This window comes from Aspergillus neoniger, assembly GCF_003184625.1.
Source record: "Aspergillus neoniger CBS 115656 unplaced genomic scaffold BO87scaffold_16, whole genome shotgun sequence".
NCBI lineage: Eukaryota > Fungi > Ascomycota > Eurotiomycetes > Eurotiales > Aspergillaceae > Aspergillus > Aspergillus neoniger.
This window is the reverse complement of record NW_020291144.1, coordinates 260,485-284,689: the sequence shown is the minus strand read 5'-3', so window position 1 is coordinate 284,689 and position 24,205 is coordinate 260,485. Positions and strand designations below refer to the sequence as shown.

The following is a 24,205-nucleotide window of genomic DNA, read 5'->3' as shown; positions in this document are numbered from 1 at the left end:
AGATATCGATAAATATAGCAGTCAATACATGACAATTATTTCAACGCGCAGTATGCACCTCCCGTCCCTTGACAAACACACGTCCAATATTGCGGTCATCTCCCGTCATCAAGAACTTCTCAAACACCGTCGGCACTCCGTCTTCCTCCTGCACTGGCGCCATTACGCCCTCCTCCTGCGTCCGAACAAGCAGCGCATCAAACTCCTTGCCTACCAGGAAGTTCCCCACCTTCTCTTGCAGTCCGCATACCCGCGCTCCGCCCAGAGTAGCCATGTAGAACCCCTCCGTGAGACTCAGAGGCTGGTCCTGTCCCTGCGTCATTGTACACCGTGCCGTCGACACCACAAAGGCAGCCTTCATCACGTCGAGCATGGAGCTTGAATAGCCTCCTCCACAGTCCGTACCTAAACCGACTTTAATATCCCGACGAAGATACTCTCGCACGGGGGCAACCATGAACTCATCCATCGTAACATTGGGAATAGGGCAGTGAGCGATCCCACACTGCAGCTCCGCCATACGTTCGATCTCTACATCGGAGAGATATATCGAGTGAGCAAGGATGCTCCGATCATTCAGGAGCCCAAGCCGCTCATAGAGCTCCGTTTCACTCTTATCATTGGGGAACAGGGACCTGGTAAAGTCTACCTCACCCCGCGACTCGTTGAAATGTGTCTGGACAGGCAAGTCACGATTTCGGTCTGCGACAGCCCCAAGCCCAGCCAGGAGTTCTTCCTCGCAGCATATTGCGAACCGCGGTGTAATCACCGGTGTCACTAGTCCATGTGTGGGATCAAGTTTCCGAACTTGAGCAATAAAATTTTCCGTTTCGCGGAGGGATTCTTCCACCGACGCGTCCCGGTACCAGTCCGGGGCATGACGAGTCATATTGCACTTTCCGATCAGCGCACGCTGGCCTAGGCTGAGGCAGGTTTCGGCGAGGATGACTGATGCCGGTGCATGACGGGAACCGTAGTAGCAGGCGGTCGTCATTCCTTGTTTGAGTCCGCCACGGACACAGGACGCATAAAGCGACTTGGCGTACTCCAGATCGACGAGTTTGGCTTCGTGGCGGAAGGTAATGGTCTCCAGCCAGGTAAGTAGATCGATGCCCCGCCCTGTGCCGCGCTGGGCCCATTGGGGCGCATGAGTGTGCGTGTCGATGAAGCCGGGGATGAAGAATTCGGTAGGCTGCAAAATGGTCACTGTGCAAGTAGATTCAGAGTAGTGGTATTCTACAAGGAGATCTGAAATGGAAGTTGTGGGGGTGGATGGGTGGATGGCTTGGATGGTGCCAGTGGGTGAGAGGAGGATGAAAGTCTCAGTAAGGATCTCAAGGTGCTTAGAGCTGAGTGTGTGAATGAAGGTGCCATGGAAGGCTTGAGCTATGGGTGTTTCAGAAGCCATGAGGGGAGTGGCTGCGGTAATAGTTGGGGGGATTGATAATGATTATAATGAAGACGTTGTGGTGGAGTTGACAGAAGATAAGCGTTGTTAGGGGTTTTATCTACAGCGGGGTAGCAATGCGCCTCCACATTTTCTACACCACAACAGCCGTAAGCTCAAATACAGAAATCTGCCTCCAAAATTGTCATAATAATCCAACTAAAGGGTATAATATGTCGCCATCTCCTCCTGGAACCAATCATAGGAATAGAATAATTGCTCCGCCAGTTGCGGGTCAATCATGGGTATATTCCCCGATCCATTTACCAGGAGAACGTCATCCAGCACCGGCGCTAGGGGTACCGGTGGTGCTACCAAAATATGCTGTGGTTGTTGCTGCGGCTGCTGTTCAAGAAACGGTTGATGTTGTGGCATTGGTGGCTGTGGTTGCGGTGGAGGCGGTGGTGGTTGTGGCTGCTGTTGTTGTTGAAGCTGCTGCTCCTGCTCCTGCTGCTGTTCCTGCTGATACGCCAGATGGCTGAAGATCATCGTGCTCTGGTTGCGGAACGTCTCCGCCAGTCGGTCCACCCCCGGACGTCGCTTGCCAAATTCCTCCAGCAGAACGACTACTGCCTGGATAGCCCGTCGCATGCTCTGATCCTCGGGCTTCCACGCAGCACCACGGCCGTCGCGGACGGACTGGAGATTGTGGTTTAGACACCACAGGATTGTGATGCCGGCGAAGTAAACCTGACTGAGGGTCAACCAAATCCACTTCAGCTTCCCCTGCGAATAGCTGTCCCAGTAGGACCGAATGACCTGGATGCTGGCGTTTCCGCAGCTCACAATGCTCGTGGCATCGGGTGTCGGATTACGCGGACTAGGTCGGTACATTAGGAGCAGTGTCGTTGCATATAGATAGTCGTAGTAACTAGTAGAGTATAAAAGCGCGGGCGCATACACCGGTGCTTCCTGTCGCCAGTCGTCTAGCTCCTGGCGGAAATGACTCAGCGTGATGGCAACCTCTGTTGGAGGAGGTGGCGGTTGGTTGTTGAATACTGTCACAGTCAGTGGGACTGAACACGGCGAGCACCATATAAACTAGAAGAGACTTACAGTAGCGGTAGATGCGCGAAAAAATCCGGCGCAGGCGCACCACCTGCAAAGGAATAGTCATAGCACTAGCCCCCGGGGTCTCTGTCCAGTTGTCATTGAATTCCCGCGGCAAGCCGATGGAAATGTCCTCGTCTGCAATTCCAAGTGGCCTTCCAAGGGTGCTGGCGATTAGTCGATCAAGATTGTAAAGACTCCAGAACGCCCGCTTGGCCATCTCTTCTTCTATCACATTCCCCGTTGGACGGGCTTTATGCAACCCAAGACTGGTGGCGAGACGCAAAGTAGTCCCGAGGATGTGCCACACACTGGGGCCCGTGGTCGCAAACATTGTATACACTGCGACGCTTAAAAGGGCTCGAACAGCTGCCAGATCTTCGTTTTGTAACGCCAACGCCATGGTCTCATTGCTAACATTGTAGAACTCGGCAGCCTGTGTCTCGTCGGCAGATCCGATCAACAAGGCCGTGGCGATGGTGATGTGATACGAGTGATGAACCTCCGGTGCGGGGACCTCCCCCGCATAGATGCGATCAAGATGGGCCATAAACTCCTCCCGATGGAGAAAAGGGTATTGGTACCCCAGACTATCAAAGTATCGCAATGCTACTGATTTCGCCTCTGGAAGCGAGGCGAGCCGCATCACGCGAGGAGCGGATGCTACCGGACGCGCGATGGAGGGTCGTCGATGCTCCAACTGGTCGCGAAACAACTCACCTACGTTAGGCAACTCGGTGCCTACCGCAGTGGAACTAGAAACAGGGCTGCTGGACAGCGCTGTTGCCGTCGTTGTGGGTGTTGAATGTGTTGAACTCCCGCGAGTCATCATCAAGGCTGGTACCTGGTACCACCAGTCCGGGTCGCCCTCGCCATCCAGCGCAGTCCCCGTAGGTCGGTCGGCGACCGAGATGCCTGTTTTGCGGCGCAAAAGCTCCTCCAGCCATCGTACCCGGTTTTGTAGATTCTCCAACTGATCTCGAGGAACAGACGCCGCAGCGACCTGGGGACCCGGCGGAGGGATGGTACAGCGGACACCGGCGCGAGTACACGCGGAGCAGTTCGGGTAGCGGAAGTCACATTTCTTCTTCCGTTTTCGACAAAAGTCGCACGCTGTGGATACTCGTTTACTGCGAGGATGAGGAATCTGTGATGGGGAGGATCGCGATGAGGCCGGGGTTGGTTGAGACTGCTGCTGATGAGACTGAGGGAGCGACGGTGGTGCTGTTGGGAGTGGCTGTTGCTGCTGAAGCGGTACGGATGGAGGCGGCGGCAGCGACTGCGGAGAAGGGACGGAACTGGGGTGAGCAGGACGCGGCGGCGGAGGAGGAGGAGGAGGAAGCGATGCAGGATGAGAAGGAATCGGTAGGGGATCGAGTCGGAATTTGCCCAGCTGATGCCGAAATTCGGGGTCACGGTTGGTCATGGTGGTGGAAGGGACGGAGAAGGAGGCCAGGGAAGGCGGCTCGAACCGCAGGCCATACCGGGGGGAGGAATTATTGAGTGGGGGATGAGATGGATGGATTTGGATTGATGGGAAAAGAACTGGGCGAACTTGAACGGAGTTGCAGCCGTAGCTCGGTCTTTAGTCTTAGTGAGCTGCCGGGGGGAGAGAGGGGCGTATCCACCCGAGGGAGGTCTTGGTCTGTAGTTAGAGAGAGAGAGAGAGAAATGGCGGGAAGGGAAAAGGTTTATTAGTCTTCATCCCCTCAGCCCCAAATGGTCGATCAATCCTGCCAGTGACTCTTTTATCTCTCTCTCTCCCTCCCTCCCTCCAAACTTTGACGGGTGCACCACATTTGTTAAACTGCAATGCGGGCAATTGCAGTCACAGTTTGCTTAGGAGGATATCTACACCGCCGCCCGAACCTCCCGATCCCTGAACCTTAACCCACCTCCCCTCAAGGTTCCCTGGTTATGATGCTTTAACACGAAGGACTCGCAGACAAACCCAAGGCTCGGGGCCAACACCGGTTTACCCATCCGCCCCCTACATATCCTACTACTTCCTACGCTGCAAACTTCGTCCACTATCTTGTGGACTCACGAAATTGATAAAATCAATACATTAATTCTAGTTTTATATATGATAAAATATATGCCGACCGAAATCAAATCATTACTGAAATCAACCATAACGCCTCAAATCATCTGTTATTGCCAGGTCCCCTTTGCAGGGCCAAAATATCCCGAATCGGGAAGTTTGTTATATGGCACACCGTGTGCATCGGCTGTATTCTGATACACGGTGTTACCCCACCACTTCAATGACCCAGCTGGTAAAATAATGCAGAAGAATATAATGACGGTCGACACGGCAACCCCGGAGTCGAGTGCGGCAGAAAGCACATAGTCTACAGCAACTCCATTAGCAACTGGCCGCGAGCAAGACTGATCAAGAACCACTTACTATACTTTGACCACCAGGCAGGCTTGCGCCATTTGATAACCCCATTGAAGATCACATTGACCAACCACCACGACGAAAAGTTGATTCCCGTCGCAGGAGGGACGAGGCTCATGGCACCAAACGCAACGGGCCAAGAAAGATAGTTGACCTTCTTCCACCGGCGGCCCAGGAGCCATGTGATCACCACGACGGCGGGTCCAACAAGGAAGAACCAAAGCAGATTCCCGTACATCTGGCCGGGACTGAAGTTTCGATCGGGACCGAGAACACCTAGACAAAAACTTTAACGGAAAAGCCACGAAGTTTAGTGATCGGGCCGACACTTACCCCAGATCAAGGATGACGAGTAAGTTACCTGGCCATGAGGGCAGGTAAAGCCTCCCTCAGCCTCAGGGGTGCAGACCCCGCGGATCCGAGTGATCATGAATACAGTCACACCGCACTGAACAACGGCACCAACCAATGTGGCCATTCCCTGCGCGACAAACAGCGTTCGTGGCGCGATATGGAGATAGTGCGCCAATTTCATGTCGGCCACAAATCTATACATCGGTCAGCTCTTATCTCCCTGCAGACCATGCAGACACTTACTCGAGTCCCTGCGACACGCCCGCATAGCCGTAAAACTTGAACGCCATGTTTGCGACTGGTCGTCCTAGGAAAGCATAGCCACCGATAAATTCGGTAATCAAATTTAGTTGGTTGCTGGATATATTGGTGATCGCTTTAATGATACCAACGGGGATGATGTATATGATGGGTAGCAAATATGCCAGAAGAACCGCCCACGCCGGGAGGTCCGTACGCCAGACCTCGTTGGCCACTATGCTCAGCGCAAACATTACAACCGTAATGCCGCCAAACCACCACCACGGCACACTCTCATACGTGTCCATGATCCGGGCATGAACATCTTTCGCGTTCCTACCCTTCCATTGCTCAACTAGATCTTTCCCGTGATACAGTGCGACGTGGACGAAGATGCCCGTCAGATTCGCAAAGGCCACGCCATACGTCATGGCATACCCGGCCGGGAGAAACATGGGGGAATAGTTGCGGTATGCCTCCACATTGAATGTTCCGTCTGCGTTCATTACGCGACTTGTATTATATGGCTTGCCCGTATTGTCGAACGTATCTGGGTTCAGCAGAGGAAGGTAGGCCGAATACCACGTGTTGGTATAATAGATAATCGGGCAGATGATCCAGTAGAAGAGCACAAACGAACCGATAACGTTAAGGCCTGCCCAGAATGGGACTAAAAGGGGGCTCTGGTTGGCGTAGACAACCTGTGCCCAGTCGAAGGTCAACAAGGACATGCCCAACCCTGTCTTTTGGCCAAAGAGTTGGTTGACCACCACATTGTCCGGTACGATCCAGCAGATGAAACTGAATGTACTTAGGGCTGTGAAAAGGTAGCCTGGAGCGAAGTACCAGATTGCCCCAGCCACGAATACAATCATAAAGAACCGAAGTCGGCTAATTACCCAGCCATCTGCCATCAGATTCTGGCGCGAATGCAAAGTCGAAAGCAAAGCGGCGTTCGACAAGACTTGCGGCCAGATCATAGTGGCCGGATCCACGAGCCAGCGTGCGGCCATCCCCGCCAAGCCAAACCCAAACAGTTGCGTGGTAATCATCAATAAGATCTCGAATCCTCCATGAGAGGGCATATCGTAAAATTTAACCATGGCCTCGATCACTTGAGTTGCAGCTGCCGACCCGAAAGAGACATTGGACATAATTGTGATCAGTGCATGCTCTTTGATGTTGAAATGGCGGTCCGGGTTGAACCAGCCCAGGGGCACCCATTGCGCCCACGCACATCCGACCGGAAATGCTAGGAGCTGGGCAACGAGAGCACTGATAGTCACACTGGGTTGTCTCAGACTAAAGAATTGGTTCAAGCCACTTCCGACCTATAACTGATGAGCGATTTACTTCCCCAATTTGCAGCAGCATCACGATCGGAGGGAGAGTACATACAATTGTGAAGACCATACCAATCACCCACATGCGAACAGTATTGACGGGGAGCTGCCGGTCGTCAACCGGCTTGACGACCGCGCGCACTTCGGGAAATGGGGAATCGTCGGCTTCATAGGGGAGGATGTCCTGAGCGCGAGAGTCGCTAAGGATGCTGGAGGCATCGCTAGTCCCATTCAACGACGGCTCCTAGACAAAGCACGAAGACGATCATCAGCATTGCAGATTCCGGGAAGGAGATGAGTGCCAATAACAGCAGATGGTGGATGTGTCAGATGTGATGATGTCTCACGTAAAAGTGAATGCACGATGCAGGTGGGGGGAAAATCGGACGATGTAGATGGGGACACCGCGTGAAGGGATTCCAGGGAAGATGACAAGCAGTCGGGCCAATATGAAATGAAACCGGTCGCGATCAAGATAGTGAAGATGTAGATAGTAGTAAACCATGAATAGTATGTAGAATGACGAGGAAATATGGGTCTAGCCCACCTGGATCGTCGATGACTTCTTCTCATCGGTCATCGTGTCCTGAAACCCCATCATCCCCTCCTTCTCCTCTTCCAAAGGATCCCCGGATTAATCAAGATGCGCTGGTGGGAGAGACAAGCTAAGCGTCTAGAAGCTGGGATGGAACAGCACCCCGGCGAGACCGGCTCGGATGATGCGTGGGATAATTAGCAGATAGGGGCTCTGGCTGGTCCGGAGAGCATCGGCCGCAAAGACGGTGGAGTGCGCCGCTGCAATCAACCAACGACCAGCAAGCTTGTCATCGGCCTGGCCCGACACTAACAGGCACCCTAGCTTGCCAGAGACGGTAATTCTGGAGATGGGCTGTTCAAATGGCACTCCTGGGTGGATAAAACGCCTGGAGGCTATAAAGATGAGGATGAAGTTGGGATAAACTCCCCTGCTGGAGTTCTTTCTGGGGCGAGCGAGGGGAACGGTGAGAAGACAGGCTTTCCCACTAGGCACTGACGTACCCTCGCGCCGCCCAAAAAGAAAGGGGAAAAAGTCTGTTTGGTGACTCGAAGCCCATCATGGCTGGTACCAGGCGTCCGAGATGGCAATCTCTCGCACAATCACAAAGAATTCGGCCACGCCGGCTCCACTCCCTCTCCACCAACTATTGCGGTTATCCAGTGCCACCCGGATCTTGGGTCCTATGAGATGGGACAGATGGTCGCCCATACCTTATCTCTATTCTACTCTTAGCATAGATAGGGGGGGGGAGGATGATCTGATCAGGATCAGAGTGTGATAGCGATGCAGCTTGCATGAACGCCATTGTCAGATTTGCTCATTGTGGATGTGGGCAACTGGTGGTCCTGGCTGAGTTCTGCGCCACCATAGGCTCCAATTGAGAATTGGCAAAATTAAACATATATAAAGCCCCCTTGTCTGATGCAAGACACGACAAAGTCAATGTCCCGTTCAGTTGTGACACTGTACTACCACAATCCACTTCTGTGTACAATGCTGAGCAGTGAAGACTTACTGGGCAGAGCGTAAAACCGAGATCTTTTCTGTAGACGGAAGTCTCTCGGTCCGAGGTTCGCCCATGCAACACAGACATTGTTCACCGTCCCTTCAATACTGGAACAGTGGGTGCCAGCATGCCCCCAATTCTGAGAAGTTGACGGCTCGGGAGTTTTGGAATGATTTAATGAACATTTTGTGGAGTCTGGACTTAGGCAGTAACAATCCCGTAGGGCCATGTACTGTGTACAGTGTAGATTATAGTATAGATAATAACTGTTTCTTACTGCTTATTGTTGTTGCCACCGGGCGCACAGGGAGACTTTTCTTAATAGACATAGGATGACATCAGGGTATGTTGGCAATATGACAACTACCTGCAATGTACACATGATGGCATTGAACTAGTACGGTTAGTGTGCGTTGTCGAGCTCATGAAGCCTGATCCAAGTCCTTTGTAGCGGATGGGAGAAAACTGGGTCGGTCATGTGTCACCTCTGGATCACAAACCAAAGCATTGTCTTTTAAGTCTGGACAATAGTAGCATACTAGCTACCCACTACGAAGTGCCGTAGTAGAATGTCTGCGGGATTTGACCCGGGATTGCAAGTTCTACTCGTCCCTTGGAACAAGATCCAGGTTAGGGGACGATAAGCTTGGTGAAACCTGCTATGGCGACCGATCCAGGATTGGAGGTCGACCGTCCGGACATAATTTCACGCACCGAGTGCGTGCACGATACATGCATGCATGCATCGAGCTCTGTATTCTTTGTCAAGAAAACAATGTACTTTTAAAACTGCCCTTTTTCTGCTTTTCTATCGGCGGATCTTCCCGGTCGCTGATCCCGATGCAGTGCAGCAGCCACTGAAGCCGAACGAAAGGCAGCGGGGAGTGTAGGTGAGTCTGACATAGATTAAAAGGCGCCGGTAGGGTTGCATGATCAGTGGACTAGTGAGGTCGAAAGAGATTGCCTAGATACTTAAATCATAAGTTCTTCTATTATGGAAGTTCTGCACGATTCCTTTTGCCAACTACCTATAGATAGTTAACTAAGACGTGAATTAAGACTACAGAACATACAAAGTAAGTAACTAGTTAATCATTTCCAATCTTCCGACCGATGACATACTATCCTGTCTACTTACTTTCCTTCTCTACTTGCTGGACGCCACACTGCAAGGGGAATTTCTCCAGCCGGAAGTCGTCCGTATAATACGGAGTAGTATCTATTCAACTGACTACTAATAGTAGATTGTAAGTAGTTTAGCGGTCTGCTGCGGATTGAGATTCTCGCAGGTTCCTTCCTTCCCGCTTCCAAAAAAACCATCTTTGTATCCTCAAATCAACATTCGGGCAGATGGTATGAGGTCAGCCCTCCAGAAGCAAATTCACAAACACAAAAGTACACCAACAATGGGCGCCTAGTGGTAGAAAAAAGAGCTAAGAGCGGGCGCTGCCTTGGTCAAGACCCAGGCATTCCAGACCCTGAAACCGGAATCTTGAACGAGCGCAGAATTTTCCATCCTGTCTAAACCTTCTAGACTTGCTTGTCTCTCTCTCTCTTTCTCTGTTCTGTCTCTACCGGAGATGGCGGAGGGCGTAATTAAACCCAACGGATGGGGACCAAAAAACAAGAGGAGCAGAATGAGGCGCATCCCCCGGGAAAGGCAGGCACAAGGGGAGAAGACGGCAATTTTTCCAAGTTTTATTTTATTTTTATTTTTTATTTAATTTTATTATTGTTTTTGATTTACAGTTTCAAGTCAGCCTCTCCCATTCTTCTTCAATCCATTTCTGGCTCCTCTTTTGCTGCTGCTAAAAGGATCCACGGGCTGGCGGCTGATCGCAGTGGCCAGTGAGAGCACAGCTTGTCTTTCCCCCGCGACAACCGGCCCAACCTTCCGTCCACTGGTTGGTCCATCCCATCCTCTGCTCCCTCCCTGTTGACGTCGATGGTGCGCCTCGTCCCATCCCGGTGGGCCTCCCACTGCCCATCTGACACCATCATCCATACAGTAAAGGTAAAGTGAAGTAAAACCACCACCGCATCCTCTCTCTCTCTCTCTGCCTTTCCTCCACACCAGAAAAAGCCACACCAAAACCATACCATACCATTCTCATCCCCAATCCTAGGTCAAACGTCTTGTTCATTCTCCTTCTATCCTTCTCTTCTTCTTCTTGCCTTTACCCCTTCCGGATTCATCACTCTTCCATATTTCCTATTCCCTTACATCTTTTCTCCCTTTACCTTTCTCTGTCTTCCTCCCCTCCTCCCCTCTTCTCTCTTCTCTTACAAAAAAATCCATGCCCTATTCCCACCTGACCGGTTCTGATGTTGCAAGTTCTCCTTCCCCGCCATCTCAAGATCGAGTAAAGCAACAGTCTTCATTGCCAAATGTGGTGGCCATGGATCTCAATAAACGCCTGTTCCATCTCAATATCGAGAATAAGCCCCAAGCTCAACCCCTCAACTTCTCCATGGTAACCACGCCACCGGATGATGAGGATGATGACGAGATGAATCATCTTAAACTCAAGGTCGAGTCGAAGCAATCTCCTCACGAGCATGACAAGCCCCATCCCCGTGAAAAGAACATGCCCGATACCGATGTGCAGCAACCTCCAGCGGCTCTAGGTCGAATATATCGCTATACCCCCATTCCCAGCGTCATTCTTGATCCTTCATTACATGTAGTGGAGGTATCTAATTCCCACGTGGCGTTCGCCGGGCTATCGAGGGACCTGTTACTCGGCCGGTTCATCTGTGACGTCTGTCCACGCATACTGCCGGCCATAGATATTGCTATTCTGTTTGGCGCATTGCGCGCCGCCATCACGACGCAGGACGTCCAGTCGATCGACAAAATCTGTATAGACGATGCTAGCGCTTGCTATACTCTCCGCATCACCCCCATATTTGAAAACTCTAATTTGTTATACATTGTCCTGGAGGCACTTGATATCACCAAGCGTCAGATTAAATCAGTGTCCAAATCCCATGGGTCTTACTCCAATGAGACCTACAAAGTCCTGCTTGACACGGTGAAGGACTATGCCATCTTCATGCTCGACACACATGGCCATATTGTAACTTGGAATACGGGAGCAGCCTTGCTGAAAGGGTACTCGGCCAAGGAGATCATCGGACGTCACTTTTCCACCTTCTATAGCTTGGAGGATCGCATGGCGGATAAGCCTGGCAAAGAACTTGAGGTATGTCTTCGGGAGGGCAAAGTGGAGGACGAAGGCTGGCGGTACCGCAAGGATGGTTCTAGGTTCTGGGCCAACGTGTTAATCACCCCTATGTACGCTCTGGGCCGCCATATTGGCTTCACCAAGGTCACTCGCGACTTGACGGAACGCAATGCAGCCGAAGCCCGCATGATCGCGGCCTTTGAAGAGTCATCGAGGTTGAAGACTGATTTCCTTGCCAACATGAGTCATGAGATTCGCACGCCAATGAACGGCATGCTTTTAGCCATCACATCGCTGATGGCCACGGACATGAACGAACAGCAGCGCGAATATTACTCTATCATCGAAGATTCGACCAACGTCTTGCTCCAAGTCATCAATGACGTCCTCGACTATTCCAAGTTGTCCTCGGGGTCTTTCACTCTACATCCCGATACTTTCAGTGTCGACAGTATCACAAACGCGGTCGTGCGTAACTGCAAGGGCGCTCTGAAACCCGGCGTTCAAATGACCAGCTGCATCTCACCCAACTTTCCGTCCCAGGTCGAGGGAGATCCGTTGCGGTATCGCCAGGTCCTCCAGAATCTTATTAGCAATGCAGTCAAGTTCACCGAGGAGGGATACGTCAAGATTAACACAACTTTCTCCGAAGATGCGGAGGATCCCAGTGTATATAACATCCGGACCGAGGTTGCGGATACGGGAGTTGGTGTTCCCGAAGATGCTATGGGCTCGTTGTTCACACCGTTCACACGCTTCGCCGAGTCTGGTTCGAAGAGGTATCAAGGTACGGGCCTCGGCTTATCGATCTGCAAGAGTTTGGCCGAACTCATGGACGGCAGTGTCGGATACCGGCCCAATCCTGAGAGAAATGGCAGTGTCTTCTGGGTCACAGCCAAGATGCATCGGGTGAGCGTGACGCCGCCCGCTAGAATGACTGGGACACCCGTTGAAGACGTTGGTGATATCGAGCGAAAGATCCATGACATTGCTCCTCACAAACACGTTCTCCTGGTTGAGGATAACTTGGTTAACCAAATGATGATGCTCAAGTTTCTCCAGAACATGGGCTTCGCGCGGGTTGATACGGCATGGGATGGAGCCGAGGCGGTTCGACTGGTCAAGCAGCAGCCTTTATCCTACAATACCATTCTTATGGATATCGGCATGCCGGTGCTGGATGGTGTACAGGCGACACGACAGATCCGGCAAATGGAACTAGAGATGCCCATCATTGCGCTTACAGGGAACGTTTTGCCAGGAGATATAGAGCATTATATGAAGCAGGGAATGAGCGACCATATCGGGAAACCCATCCATCAGAAACAGTTAATGCGTCTGCTCTGGAAGTGGTTGGGGACATGATGGCCTGGCAAGCTTGCCCTCTTTCTTACTCTCAGCAATTGCTGAACTACAAAGAACTGTCCTAAATGTGCCATTATACCAGCGATCTCTGACATGCTTCACGCGCACACAATCTGTTTGTTCTCGGACGACCGACTAAAGTCTGTCCCCGAACAATAAACCGAGCATTACTGACACCGCTATCGCGTTGAACCAACCTGCCCATCACGCTGCAAAGCAGTACGCTCTAGGGCAGTCGACGTGACGAGCCCAGGTGCTCAAGAACAGAGAACCAACCCCGTAAAGTGGATTGGTTTCCAAGACTACAATATGCAAGACACATGATCTTCTCTTATCATGACGCTTACGATGGGAACATACTACCTCAGTTTATGAATAGAGCATTCGATACCACCATACCATACCATACCATTTCTGTACAGTATTGGCTAATCTAACAAAATTTCAGGCTATCAGCACTGCTGGGCGATGACTGATGGATCCACCTGGATACAATTTTTGGGATATGTTTATTGGGTAAATGAAAAGTGCCGTTACCTTTTGAATTCTACTGTTTTTGTAGGGAAAGCATCCATTGCCTGTATAGTAAGTTAGTAGGTAGCGCCTTGTTTGGCTCATGGACAGTATACCACGTACTATTATTCTCCTAACCTCCATCCATCTTGTTCTATTCTCTTCTCGTCCCAAAACTGTAAAACGGTAGTAGTAGTAGTGGCATCTCAACCCTAGAAATTCCTTTGCTACGTAGTACTAAATTCATCAGTTAACTCTCAATTGAGAACCAATATGCATATTACATAGTAGTTAATCCAGTGGCATATTGTCCTTCCCCGAAGTAAGTAGTTCCTAACAAAATTCCTACTTTATATCCACCCCCCCCCACCCCCCAATTACCATGAATATAGTAAGTTAAGTGAGTAACAAAACAAAACCCCCGAAACCACTTGAAACACAGACTATGCGACGGTTACCGCGCCTTTGTTTGGCACAGACACACCAGCAAAAGTGACATGTTAACTTTAATTGAATACATGTATATAGTTAGTTAGCTACACTGACTGTTAGTTTTGATGTCATCATATTGGAGGCGCCCGCGGGGGGGTGAGCGGGGAAGGGAAAGAGGGTCGGACGTGCGCTGCTGCACGACACTACTTTGGGTATTGGAATTGGGCTGGGGTTGTGGCTTAGATACTAAGTAGTATTTTTATGATAGGTGTGTGACTGGTCATGTAGAATGTACTCCGTACATATAGTTGGTTTGAATTAGTTACTTGTCCCGTATGCATGCATGTATGCATGATGAAGTATGTATGTATGGATGGATGGAAGGGGGCTGGTTCAAGGGGCTACACTTAGTAAGTATGTACTGATGTTATATATAGTAATTTATTGTTACTGTGAAGAAGTAGGATGTTGGTTGATTCTTTTTTCATTTTCTTTTTTTGTCGGGAATTTAGAACAATGGTCTATTATTATATTATGTCCATGAAGTGGCAGGGATCCGCAGAACCAACCCCGATCAATCATGGTTCGATGATGAGAAACACTCGTTAACTTAATAATGTCCATCCTGACCCGTCTCACTCCTGGCTATGCTGCAGCCTTGGGCATGATGCTTTCATATGAACGACTAAAATAGAAAAGGGAAAGATAAAACAATAAGGATGATGAAAATGAATACATAAGATGCCGAGTAGACATAAGCACCGGACAAAAAATGTAATAAAAATAGATACTCCGTAATAAAGGGGGAAAGAAGATGTTAAAATTCTGTCTTGAACAAGGTCCAAACAAGGCTGTCGTAAATGTTCCCGTTCATACAATACAAACAAACCCCATGAGAAAGATTCATACAGTCCACGTGAGTAGTGGATTGTGGATTGGGAGATACATAAATCTCCACAGGAATGGAGATACTCCTGAAATGATAGTTCAGTTCTTGGAGTTGACGGGCTTGCCGTTGATCAGCACCTGCGGAGTCTGGTTCTCCTTGCCACGTGCAGTCACATTGGTTCCCTCAACGCCGGTAGCAAGGGTGGCGTGGGTGTTCGTGTCCGGCACAGGGACTTCCTCCTCCTCCGAGTCTTCGTCTTCGCTTCTCTCGTCCTTCTTGACATTGGTGAAGATGTAGTTCTTCAGGATGCGCAGGATCAGGAAAAGCCAGAAGAGGTTCACGGCTTGCAGACTGGCCAACAGGGCAAAAGTAATGTACTGACTGATCCAGCACTTGTACTGTTGAGTCTCCCAGTTCAGCTCGAACGGTCCAACCGTGCGGAACTCGGTCAACACAGCCCAGAGGATCTTGAGGTTCAGATAATGGCGAAGGTAGATCCACATCCCCACAAACATACCAAAGTAAGGGACAGTGATGATGTGGTCGAGGTAGTTCAAGGTCTTGGAGGTCTGCATTGCAACTCAATCAGCACAAGGAACAGAAGGAGTGTAGACTTCGAATTCGGTTACTCACAGCAAGGAAGAAGTCCGAGATGTCGTGCGTGATGTAGACGGCGATACCCATGTAGGTGAAGTGGAAGCGATAACTCAATCCGATCAAAGCCAGAGTGATGATGTGGTGTCCCACCAGCTCCTTGAAATCCTTGCGCGGCTTCTCGAGCTGCAGCATCAGGACAATCGCCTGCTGGGCCCAGTAACTAGCCTCGAGCAGATAGAATGCCTTGAACAACCCTTCGTGCTCCCGGTGAGGGAACCCTTCAAACATGGCCGTAGTGTTGAAATACCAGATATCCGACCGGCTCATGACGTACAGACCAAATGGACCGAAGATGCCAAAGTAGATCGCAGTGTAGACTTGCTCCATGAAACGAGCAGTCTTACCCCGGCCCCGAATCCCACAGTATACGGCGAAAGGCCGGATCAGGCGCTGCATCAGGAATTCCCGAGTAAATGACAGAACAATCGTGTAGAACGAAACAAAGGTAATATCCTTGGGACCCTTTCCATACATGATCGGACCACCGGGGACCTTCGGAGGCAGAGGATAAGACAAGAAGATGGCGCTATGCATGGGATTGGACTCGGTCGGGTTGATGGCGTAGAGCGACAGAAGAACGACGAGCATGAGAAGAGGCAGAAGCCAAGTATGCTTGAGACACGCATCCTTGAAGCGACGGAGCGGGGACTTCTTGCGGCGCTTCGTATGCGGCTTGGAAAGTTTCTCGGCGGATTGATTCTGCAAGGCCTGGGGGAGGAGTGAGCGGGGGAATGGAGAACCCCAGCGAAAGTCGACTTCGAGTCGTGAGAGATTCATACCTTGTCCCATTTAGGCGCTTCGGATTCAATGGGGCTGGCTTCGTTCATGGTGGACATGGCGGGAGCGGTGGTGTCTCCCCGAATATCCGCCCCCAGGTTACTGGACCTTCTCCGTACACGAGCCATGATTGTGTCGTCCGAATATTCTGTGGATTATTCTTGACGATCGAGTAGTCGCCGTTCTCACTATTCATCGATTAGAGCGAGGGAGGGGAAGAGAGGAGACGGGACAAGATACCGAGCGGAGCGGAATGGGCGAAACGAGGATCGAGAGTAGAAGAACCTCGGCGATCGAATTGAACAAGGATCGGACGGGTATGAAAGGGAGGGACTCGAATAAAACCCCAAGACAAATAGTATTACAAAAAAAAAAAGAAGACGACAAAGCGAATAAATAGAGAAAAGAAAAAAAAGAAGTGAGAAATTGGACGGGAGAAGGGGGAAAAAAGACAGGCTGGAGGAGAGCGACAGCGAGGAGAGTGTGAGAGTGAGAGTGAGAGAGAGTTGAGCGGGTTGATGTCAGTCGTGCGAAGGATCCACTTTCTGTTGGCCAGGGGTTCCCTTTTTTCTTTCTTTCTTACTTTTTTTTTTTTTTCTTCTTGTTTCTCCACCGGCTCCTCTCTCTTCCTCCCAACCAGCCCATGGATGATCGTCGGCTTTGCCGGACCATCCCCAAATCATCCTTTTCTCATCTTAGCTTGCAAATCATAATCGTTCACTATTTTATGATCGCATTTGCATAATAACGCGCGCACACACACAAATCGGATATGTTAGTGTATTAATTATAACTGGGGTTGGGATACTCACCACACAGTATCCTCTAGTCTGGGCAACGGAACGAATACGACCGAATTGGGGACCGATTCGAGGATTCCCGACCCCATCGAGGCTACCTTGGATCTGAGGCAAGATTTGTTTGTTGTACTAGCCCCCGATCCCCGTGCAACTAAAATCTACCTAAATAGGGGGGCTTTTCAGTTCCAGGATAAGCTACTACCGCCACACCCTTGCTCCGTGCGGAGTCGTATTCTCGCCAAATCCTTTGGCTGGCCCGAACTGGAAGACCTTGCGATGAGTATGGAGTAGTTTCACCAATGGGCTGGGGTTGAGGAGATGAATGTACGTGTCCTCCAGGGAGAACGGCCACGATGACATACGAAGAAGAACACTGTCTAAGCCTCATTGCGAGTGACTTATAGTATACAACACGAAAATAAGCAGAACTCACGACCGCCTCTGCCGGTATAGAGCGGATAAATCCTCCGTAATCGAAAGTCTACGAGGACCATACCAGTTCCAGCTTGGCTCGCATAGTCAGCCTTCTCCTCTATCACGGAGCCTGTTCACAACGGTGTGGTCATCTACAAAGTTCCAATATTCCGTCCCCAGCCTCTGGATCCAGGGAGTAGTAACCAGCCTTGTCGGTGACAGCGAACAGCGAATTCATCTCCAAGTTTGTCACCGACAACCATTGTCAGCCTCGGTATACCGCATCGACTATACTTAGATCTGCAATTGCGGCGACAAATTCTGCAGTCGCATGCCAGACTAGCCTCAATATTAGACAGGAGTGGAGATCACTTTCCCTATCCAAGACGGTAATCGAGTAGTAAGTGCTAAGGGGGTCAACCATTTGTTTCAGTCGCACTGGCTTGTAAATCGAACCGAACAATGAGCTGTATATCATCTGTAGCCAGCCAAACATCTTATAATAAGAATAATACCAAGTAAACACCCAGTCAATGATGAAAGTAGAAAAGCAGCTCCGTTGCTGGGGTAGCCGCGCCGGTGGACGCGTTAAGTGGTTTTTGCCCGCGAATCGATCTTGACCGCATCGGTCCAACTTGGATCATGCACGATGCTGCTGATGATGCCTGACATTTGACATCTGCCTGCTCCAGAAGATATGAGGATCTATCCGCCACATTCCTCTTTGCTCAAGCTCAGATGCAGTCAGCCCCCGACTGCTGCACCCCTGCAATCCTCACCCTCCTCTTCCCCGATCCATCACCGCTGTCTCCCCGATGCCACTCCGTCAACCCGCTTCCCCGCTCTCCTTGGAAACAATCTCGCCTTCCCCGCCAGACCTCGACTCCGATCCCCTTATCGCTTCCGACGATGATCTAGATGAAGGCGACCGGGCTGCTCGGGATCAGCGCATAGAGGAGCTGGCCCAGGCCTATTGCCATGGCACCCCACTTTTCATCTTGTCCGCTTCACTTCGCGGGCCCTTGGACAACGGATGGACCAACCCCTGGAGGAAAGACAGGCAAAAGGCCGGCAGCCATGTACGGACGGGAGGGAAGCATTTGGAACATTCGGAAAGACCTATTATCCCAGAGACAGTCCCGCAGAAACGGCCCCTATACCGCGAATCGCTAGGCATATCTCGCTCGAAGTCTGCTGTTCCTCTTACCGACCCATCATATTCCACGAAGAAAAGAGAGTCTCAAGGTGGCACTACGGGGGCACCGTCGTCCAAACGGCCACGAGATAGCCGTGGTCGGACATCAAGCTCGAACAATACACCAAAGCCAGTCGCACTGCGCAAGAGGACAATTGAGACAAGTGGACACTCGGATGCGTTGACCCCATTCCAGCATACAGAGCAAAGCTGGCTGAAGAGGGACCGTGCAGAAATCAACTTCCGGAAAGTCGATCCACCCACTTCTCCTACAACTACGATATCGTCTAGATATCGGGAAGGAGGGCATTACACAATACAAGTTCCGGGCACAGATTATCGAGTCACAACGAAGAATCTTATAAGAGCAAGTACAGGCTCTCGAGACGAGACTACCTTTGACAGTCGTGTGCCGGACAGTGTCAAAGCTCAACTCACCAGCAGACACCCTGGTGTCCGATCAGAGATGGAGGACCTCGAGAACTCGATTTGTGTACTTTCGTCAACTTCCCACCTATCGAAGTTTGAATTTCGTCGTAGGAAGCGCTCCGCTGATCCGGAACATAGCACCACCTCGCCAGTCCCGGTGCACGCAGATAATGAACAGGTCTCTCACCAGACAACTGTTGTCGAAGACAGCCGGGTCTCAAGTCAACCAGCACCAGTACCTCCAAACACGACTTCAATGCAGGCCGTTGAAGCCGATGTGCATATGACCGAAGACAATTTGCACAATCCAAACGTATCCGAACGCTCTGGTAATGTTGATCACCCGGGAAACTCTCAGTCACGGAAAGTATCATCAACCACCACCGCTGAAGGTGTCAATATCAGCGATAAATACCCCTCTGCCCAGCGAGTGCCGGTAAATCCAGCTCTGGCTGAAAATGTCACCTCACTGCAAACGATCTCCGCGGCGAAGCCCAATTCAGAATGCGATAACGACACCATTCCGGACCCACAGTTCAACACACAGGCAGCGCTCTTGCACGCGCAGAAATCCTTCCAAAATGATCTGGAGAGCCAAGTTCCCAACCCAGGAGAAACTCACAACCAACCTTCATCACCCGCCAACGACATTACCCCCTTTCATAGAATGAACACCAGCAGAGTTGGTAAATACTCCCGAGCCAGACCTCCAGGAACTGCACATATGCCAATGAGCACTCAATGCATCATCGATGCCGTTACACCCTTCACCATTAGCACAGAAAAGAAAGCCAGGTCTCGATTCATTTCTCCCCAGATGCCATCGTCGAGTAGGATAGATCGGGGGACTGCCACCCCTAACACAGGCTCACCATTATCCTCGGAATCGGAAGACGAGGACGAGGATGAAGACGAAGACGAAGACCCGACCATCCTTCCGCTCAAATCCCCTGCTGCCCAACAACAAACCCCAGACGACACCCAACAAGGCAGCGCATTGCCAATGGCTTTGTCAAACTCCCATCCTACCACCATCCAAGACGGCCAAGGTGTCGCCCCTGGCCCGGACAGCTTTAACCTAAGCCAGGCGATTGCCGACGCGGGGAGCTGGTTACAGCAGAGCTTCGACATCAATCATGAAATCCAGCAGTGCAAGAGCAGCGCCAAGTCGAGACCGTCATCTTCGGCGGGGATTAGCCGCTCGGCAGTAACGTTGGATAGGTGAAGGACGGAGATTGTTACATGCATAGCAGGCGTAGTGGGCTTTTTTCTTCGATGGAGTTTTTATTAGGAAGGGGTGGGTAAATATATGTCTTCGTGGTCATCTTTGTTACATGCCTTTATGCCCTAGCTTTACACTAGGTCGCTTCAGTTTGGACAGTCTTCTATTTTACTTGGGGTAGCGCGACTTGATATCCTTGTATATACTAGGTACATAGATGGTTTCCCATATGGATAATCACATGCTTCGCTTGTGCATTAGTCGATTAATAGAGGATAAACTCCTGCTACTAAATAGAAGCTTGTCCAAACAGTCTTGGATATCGCATATAAAGTCAGTATGATCGATTCTTAATTTGTAAAAGAGTCAAGTCTTCCGGTTCTTGCAACTGATGATGAAAAAATTCGAGATGAGGCGCCGAGAGCCACTATACCTTTCACAGAAAAAAAAGGTATTTACTCCAGCGCAACAAGTCTCTAACAAAGACCAGTCTCGCCCTTAGTATCCACCGGCTTACTGAAGAAAACCCGAGTAAATAACTCCACCGGCGCCTTATCCCTCCATTCAAAGCTGTAAAGCTTCGACTGTCTAATCACCAGCTTCCCCTGGTACATACATGCAGCGAAGATTCTGGCATGTTGTGGAAGGACACAAGAAATGAGCAGAACAGGAAATATTTCCTCATCAGGGAACATGACTTTGCATGGCTGGGGTAAAAACTCTTTATATTCTTCCCCGGCGTCTTCATGGTCGTAAAGCTCTTCCCGTTCCGACTCGGAATCTACCTTCGGTTGAAGTGCACGTCCTCGCATGGCACTAACCAATGCGCTGAACTCGGAGTAGAGAATTGAGTCGTCGTGAGCTACTGCCGTGTGATCGAGGAGGTGGAGGGCTAGATGGGGGTAGCATTTTCCGTTAACGGGCTCTGGCTCTAGCACATAGCAAACTTGCCACCATCCTCTTTTACCGTATGGCCCTGAGAGGCTCGCTTCTAGGTAGAAGGTACTGTCGGGTGCTCTGATATAGATGCTCTGTTAGTTGGGGGTAAAGCTATCCAAGTCAATTGAGAGAGACTGACTTACTCGACTATCTGAAGATGTTGGTGAGACACTGCTTTACGGGTTGCATAGTCGGAGATAAGGTCGGAGATCTGGCGGCAACAGCTGGGAACTTGGCTGCCATGCTCGGCTATGTCGAAGAACCTGCGCACTTTGGCAGGATCAGGTGGGAATTGCTTCAATTCGGAGGACTGCATGGGTTCGAAGTAGAGAGGGGGAACCGCTTTCTTCTCATTCAAGTGCTCGAAATCAAAGTTCATCACGTGTTCGACATTGTTTAGATTGTGAAGATCCATTTGGCCGTTCTTGGGCACGCTGGTTCGGAGTTTCATGACATGCTCGTAGAGCTTGTCGAGAATCTGGATAGCCGTATGAGAGTTTGAAGACATTGTGCTTAGATGGTGATTGGAAGATGTCTCTCGGCTATGAGAGTTGCAGGATGATGTTCCAGTTATCAGTATCAGTGAATGCCTGGATGGCAATGGTATGATTCCAAGTCTATACTGACGAAACACAATCACAGTTGCTTCGATGCTCTGTCAGCTGCTGGGCAGGGCATGCAAAACTCTGCTGGCGGATAATATGGCTGTCGAGTTAACACTGGCAATGAGGGCATCTAAGGAATTATTGGGACAGCCCTCTTACTATTTATATACCCAGCTTTGGGAGACTAGCGTATATACTGTTCACCTCCATATGCGATTGCTGTTGTACTCGTCGGTTAATGGAGAACAGTGACTGGCAACTGCCGCCTAAGGAAACTGAAAGTGAAATCATTGCCTTACAACCTCATGAGGAGCCATGGCAACTTCAGAAACGAAAAGACTAATGACAAAGAGTAATTAAATACAGGACTTTTATTCGCACGAGGATCAGGAAAGGTGAGAAAGATGGATGGAGAATGGTGGACTTGCCCCTCTGGTGCTGTACAGCGGGGATTTCCTTCCAGCATGATACCTGGTTTCCACCTTCATTATGAAGTGATACAGGGAAGCAATGGAGATAAGACTTACACTTTATCCTAGTCATGTTATCTTCCATGTAGGATACAATATATACTGTTTTGCATTGCTGTGGCATACATTCGCTGATATAACATTCTGGATTGGGGTTGGTGCGTTTGGCTCAGCCGTACATTTGGCATGCATACGAAGCTACCAGCGGATATCGTTCGGTACTAGTCATATTTACGACCAATATACTCATTTAAGTGGTCTGAACAGGGCTACTCTCGACCAACCTAGAGGCCACAAAGAAAACAGGTACATACAAAGGTCAAAAAAGACAAAGAAGCGCTAGACATGGTTTATTTGAAACGGCCATGCATCAACCAAGGATCAAACAACAGCTCTTTCGCAGTAGCTCTTTCTTCCGGCAACCAGCAAAGCATGCGCCTGAGAAATCGCAAAAAGTCTTCCTTTTCGCTGTCTTCAAGTCTTTCTTTCAGAGTCTCGAGATCGTAATCCGGAATCGGAACTTCACCTTTCCATTGGACTAGAAGGATAAAGGGCGTTACTACTTCTAGTGCATTCACATGATGGCTTCAAACATGGGAGGGTTGTACAAACCGTTGGCATCCCAAAATTGGGGCGACCTCGCGCTTCGAGCGAGAAACTCTGCAGGAGGCCTTCCTAGAACAGCTTGCATCTCTGCTAAATGCTGCCCATCATCTAGCTTTCCCTCGTCATTTCGGGCCTTGAAAAGATGACGATGTTCGAAAAGATCCCAAATCTTCGGCCGCTCTCAGCCTTCCATCAAAAACCGGTACCAAGCCAACAAGTCACTTACCACCATCCCGACGTTCCAAATGTCAACTTTGCTGTCCCAGTTCATATTCAGGATGACTTCCGGTGCGCGATAGATATCAGGCATGATGTCACCCTTTTGATTGTCTACCCCCCAATCGACCCTCTCCCAAGTCACAGAGCACAGGGGTGCCAAAGGAAATAGGGAGAGGTCGTGAGACGTAGATTGTACGATCTGAATGAGACTTTCGGAGTACAGGACCTTCAACCTCCGCTTCTTCAAAACGCGATAAGATTGAAGTATCTTTGATACCAAGAAGAATATTATTCGGTTGGATGTCTTGAGAACCAGTCAATTTTGGCCAAGAGCAAGTCCAACCGTAGCAGGTTAATAGCTCGTGTAAGAAACTGAGTTACTGACCTGTATGTATGACTTGTGCTTCGGTATGAAGGAAGTCTAGAGCCGCGAGGATATTTCGCATAGTTGTTCTCACCATAAAGCTGCTCATGACCTTACTAGGGAGGAGTGGTGTGAGCTGGTCGAGACTCATGCCCAGTGGCGGATGCACCAGGCATGTATGATATCTATGCCCATCAGGATTCTGAACCTGAAAGGTGTCAATCAACGATCGCAGACATGATTGGCCTGCGTGATCGGACTGTATTGTTTTTAGGTGGTTGTAAATCTCAATTCTCTGAGAGACGGATGTTGAGGTGATGTAAACTTTCAGTGCTACATGACAATGGCCCCTATCTCGATGAGATTAAGTTCAAGAAATGATCAATCAGTAGGCCTACGGTAGATCACGGCATAACCACACAGTCGCAGTTGATCCATAGCCAAGCTTGCCAACCACCTGATACCGATGATGAAAAACTTCACCAATATGAACTGGATACAAACTTTTGGGTTTATAAGTTGGAATATTTTCTTCTTCAACCAGAAAAGAAGGTTCGATGTTCTCCCATCCAGAACTGGGGAAGACTCGGGGTTCTGAGCGGGACCGAAGATCAGTTATGGGGCGCGCGCATGGCCTTATATATGATATTCTTGCAATTGATAAATAATTTGGTATGCAAACAGATGAGTGGTACTGTTTGCATAGCCGGTAGAATTGTTGCCTTGGCTCCATGGTGGG

At 50.0% G+C, this 24,205-nt stretch overlaps 8 protein-coding genes across 8 annotated transcripts; 2 read left to right on the top strand and 6 right to left on the bottom strand.

Annotated features, from left to right (window-relative positions):
• Positions 1-37: 37 nt before the first annotated feature.
• On the bottom strand, positions 38-1,465 carry BO87DRAFT_376606 (putative guanine deaminase; the record flags this gene model as incomplete). The annotated part of the gene is made up of 1 exon (XM_025623330.1): positions 38-1,465. The coding sequence occupies exon 1, from the start codon at positions 1,406-1,408 to the stop codon at positions 41-43; it is 1,368 nt and encodes a 455-aa protein (XP_025479711.1). The 5' UTR covers positions 1,409-1,465.
• Positions 1,466-1,478: 13 nt separating this feature from the next.
• On the bottom strand, positions 1,479-4,116 carry BO87DRAFT_334675 (putative C6 transcription factor). The gene is made up of 2 exons (XM_025620461.1): positions 2,504-4,116; positions 1,479-2,445 (listed from the first exon to the last, which is right to left on the bottom strand). The coding sequence occupies exons 1-2, from the start codon at positions 3,921-3,923 to the stop codon at positions 1,607-1,609; spliced, it is 2,259 nt and encodes a 752-aa protein (XP_025479710.1). The 5' UTR covers positions 3,924-4,116; the 3' UTR covers positions 1,479-1,606.
• Positions 4,117-4,550: 434 nt separating this feature from the next.
• Positions 4,551-7,861, bottom strand: optF (small oligopeptide transporter, OPT family). Its single transcript, XM_025623329.1, has 6 exons — positions 7,386-7,861; positions 6,894-7,082; positions 5,499-6,826; positions 5,235-5,449; positions 4,908-5,177; positions 4,551-4,851 (listed from the first exon to the last, which is right to left on the bottom strand). The coding sequence occupies exons 1-6, from the start codon at positions 7,416-7,418 to the stop codon at positions 4,652-4,654; spliced, it is 2,235 nt and encodes a 744-aa protein (XP_025479709.1). The 5' UTR covers positions 7,419-7,861; the 3' UTR covers positions 4,551-4,651.
• Positions 7,862-10,580: 2,719 nt separating this feature from the next.
• On the top strand, positions 10,581-13,157 carry fos-1 (sensor histidine kinase/response regulator Fos-1/TcsA). The gene has a single exon (XM_025629372.1). It carries the CDS (start codon positions 10,680-10,682, stop codon positions 12,933-12,935), a length of 2,256 nt encoding a protein of 751 aa, XP_025479708.1. The 5' UTR covers positions 10,581-10,679; the 3' UTR covers positions 12,936-13,157.
• Positions 13,158-14,381: 1,224 nt separating this feature from the next.
• Positions 14,382-16,516, bottom strand: BO87DRAFT_376601 (TLC domain-containing protein). Its single transcript, XM_025623328.1, has 4 exons — positions 16,444-16,516; positions 16,206-16,391; positions 15,403-16,134; positions 14,382-15,338 (listed from the first exon to the last, which is right to left on the bottom strand). The coding sequence occupies exons 2-4, from the start codon at positions 16,329-16,331 to the stop codon at positions 14,868-14,870; spliced, it is 1,329 nt and encodes a 442-aa protein (XP_025479707.1). The 5' UTR covers positions 16,332-16,391; positions 16,444-16,516; the 3' UTR covers positions 14,382-14,867.
• Positions 16,517-18,062: 1,546 nt separating this feature from the next.
• BO87DRAFT_358962 (uncharacterized protein) lies at positions 18,063-20,440 on the top strand. Its single transcript, XM_025621495.1, has one exon. It carries the CDS (start codon positions 18,233-18,235, stop codon positions 20,264-20,266), a length of 2,034 nt encoding a protein of 677 aa, XP_025479706.1. The 5' UTR covers positions 18,063-18,232; the 3' UTR covers positions 20,267-20,440.
• A 299-nt stretch (positions 20,441-20,739) lies between these two features.
• Positions 20,740-21,710, bottom strand: BO87DRAFT_459091 (uncharacterized protein; the record flags this gene model as incomplete). The annotated part of the gene is made up of 2 exons (XM_025628924.1): positions 20,740-21,280; positions 21,346-21,710. 2 exons carry the CDS (start codon positions 21,708-21,710, stop codon positions 20,740-20,742), a joined length of 906 nt encoding a protein of 301 aa, XP_025479705.1.
• A 917-nt stretch (positions 21,711-22,627) lies between these two features.
• BO87DRAFT_396995 (kinase-like protein) lies at positions 22,628-24,199 on the bottom strand (the record flags this gene model as incomplete). Its single annotated transcript, XM_025625276.1, has 6 exons — positions 22,628-22,815; positions 22,890-23,052; positions 23,110-23,202; positions 23,252-23,343; positions 23,488-23,816; positions 23,865-24,199. The coding sequence occupies 6 exons, from the start codon at positions 24,197-24,199 to the stop codon at positions 22,628-22,630; spliced, it is 1,200 nt and encodes a 399-aa protein (XP_025479704.1).
• Between the last annotated feature and the right edge of the window lie 6 nt (positions 24,200-24,205).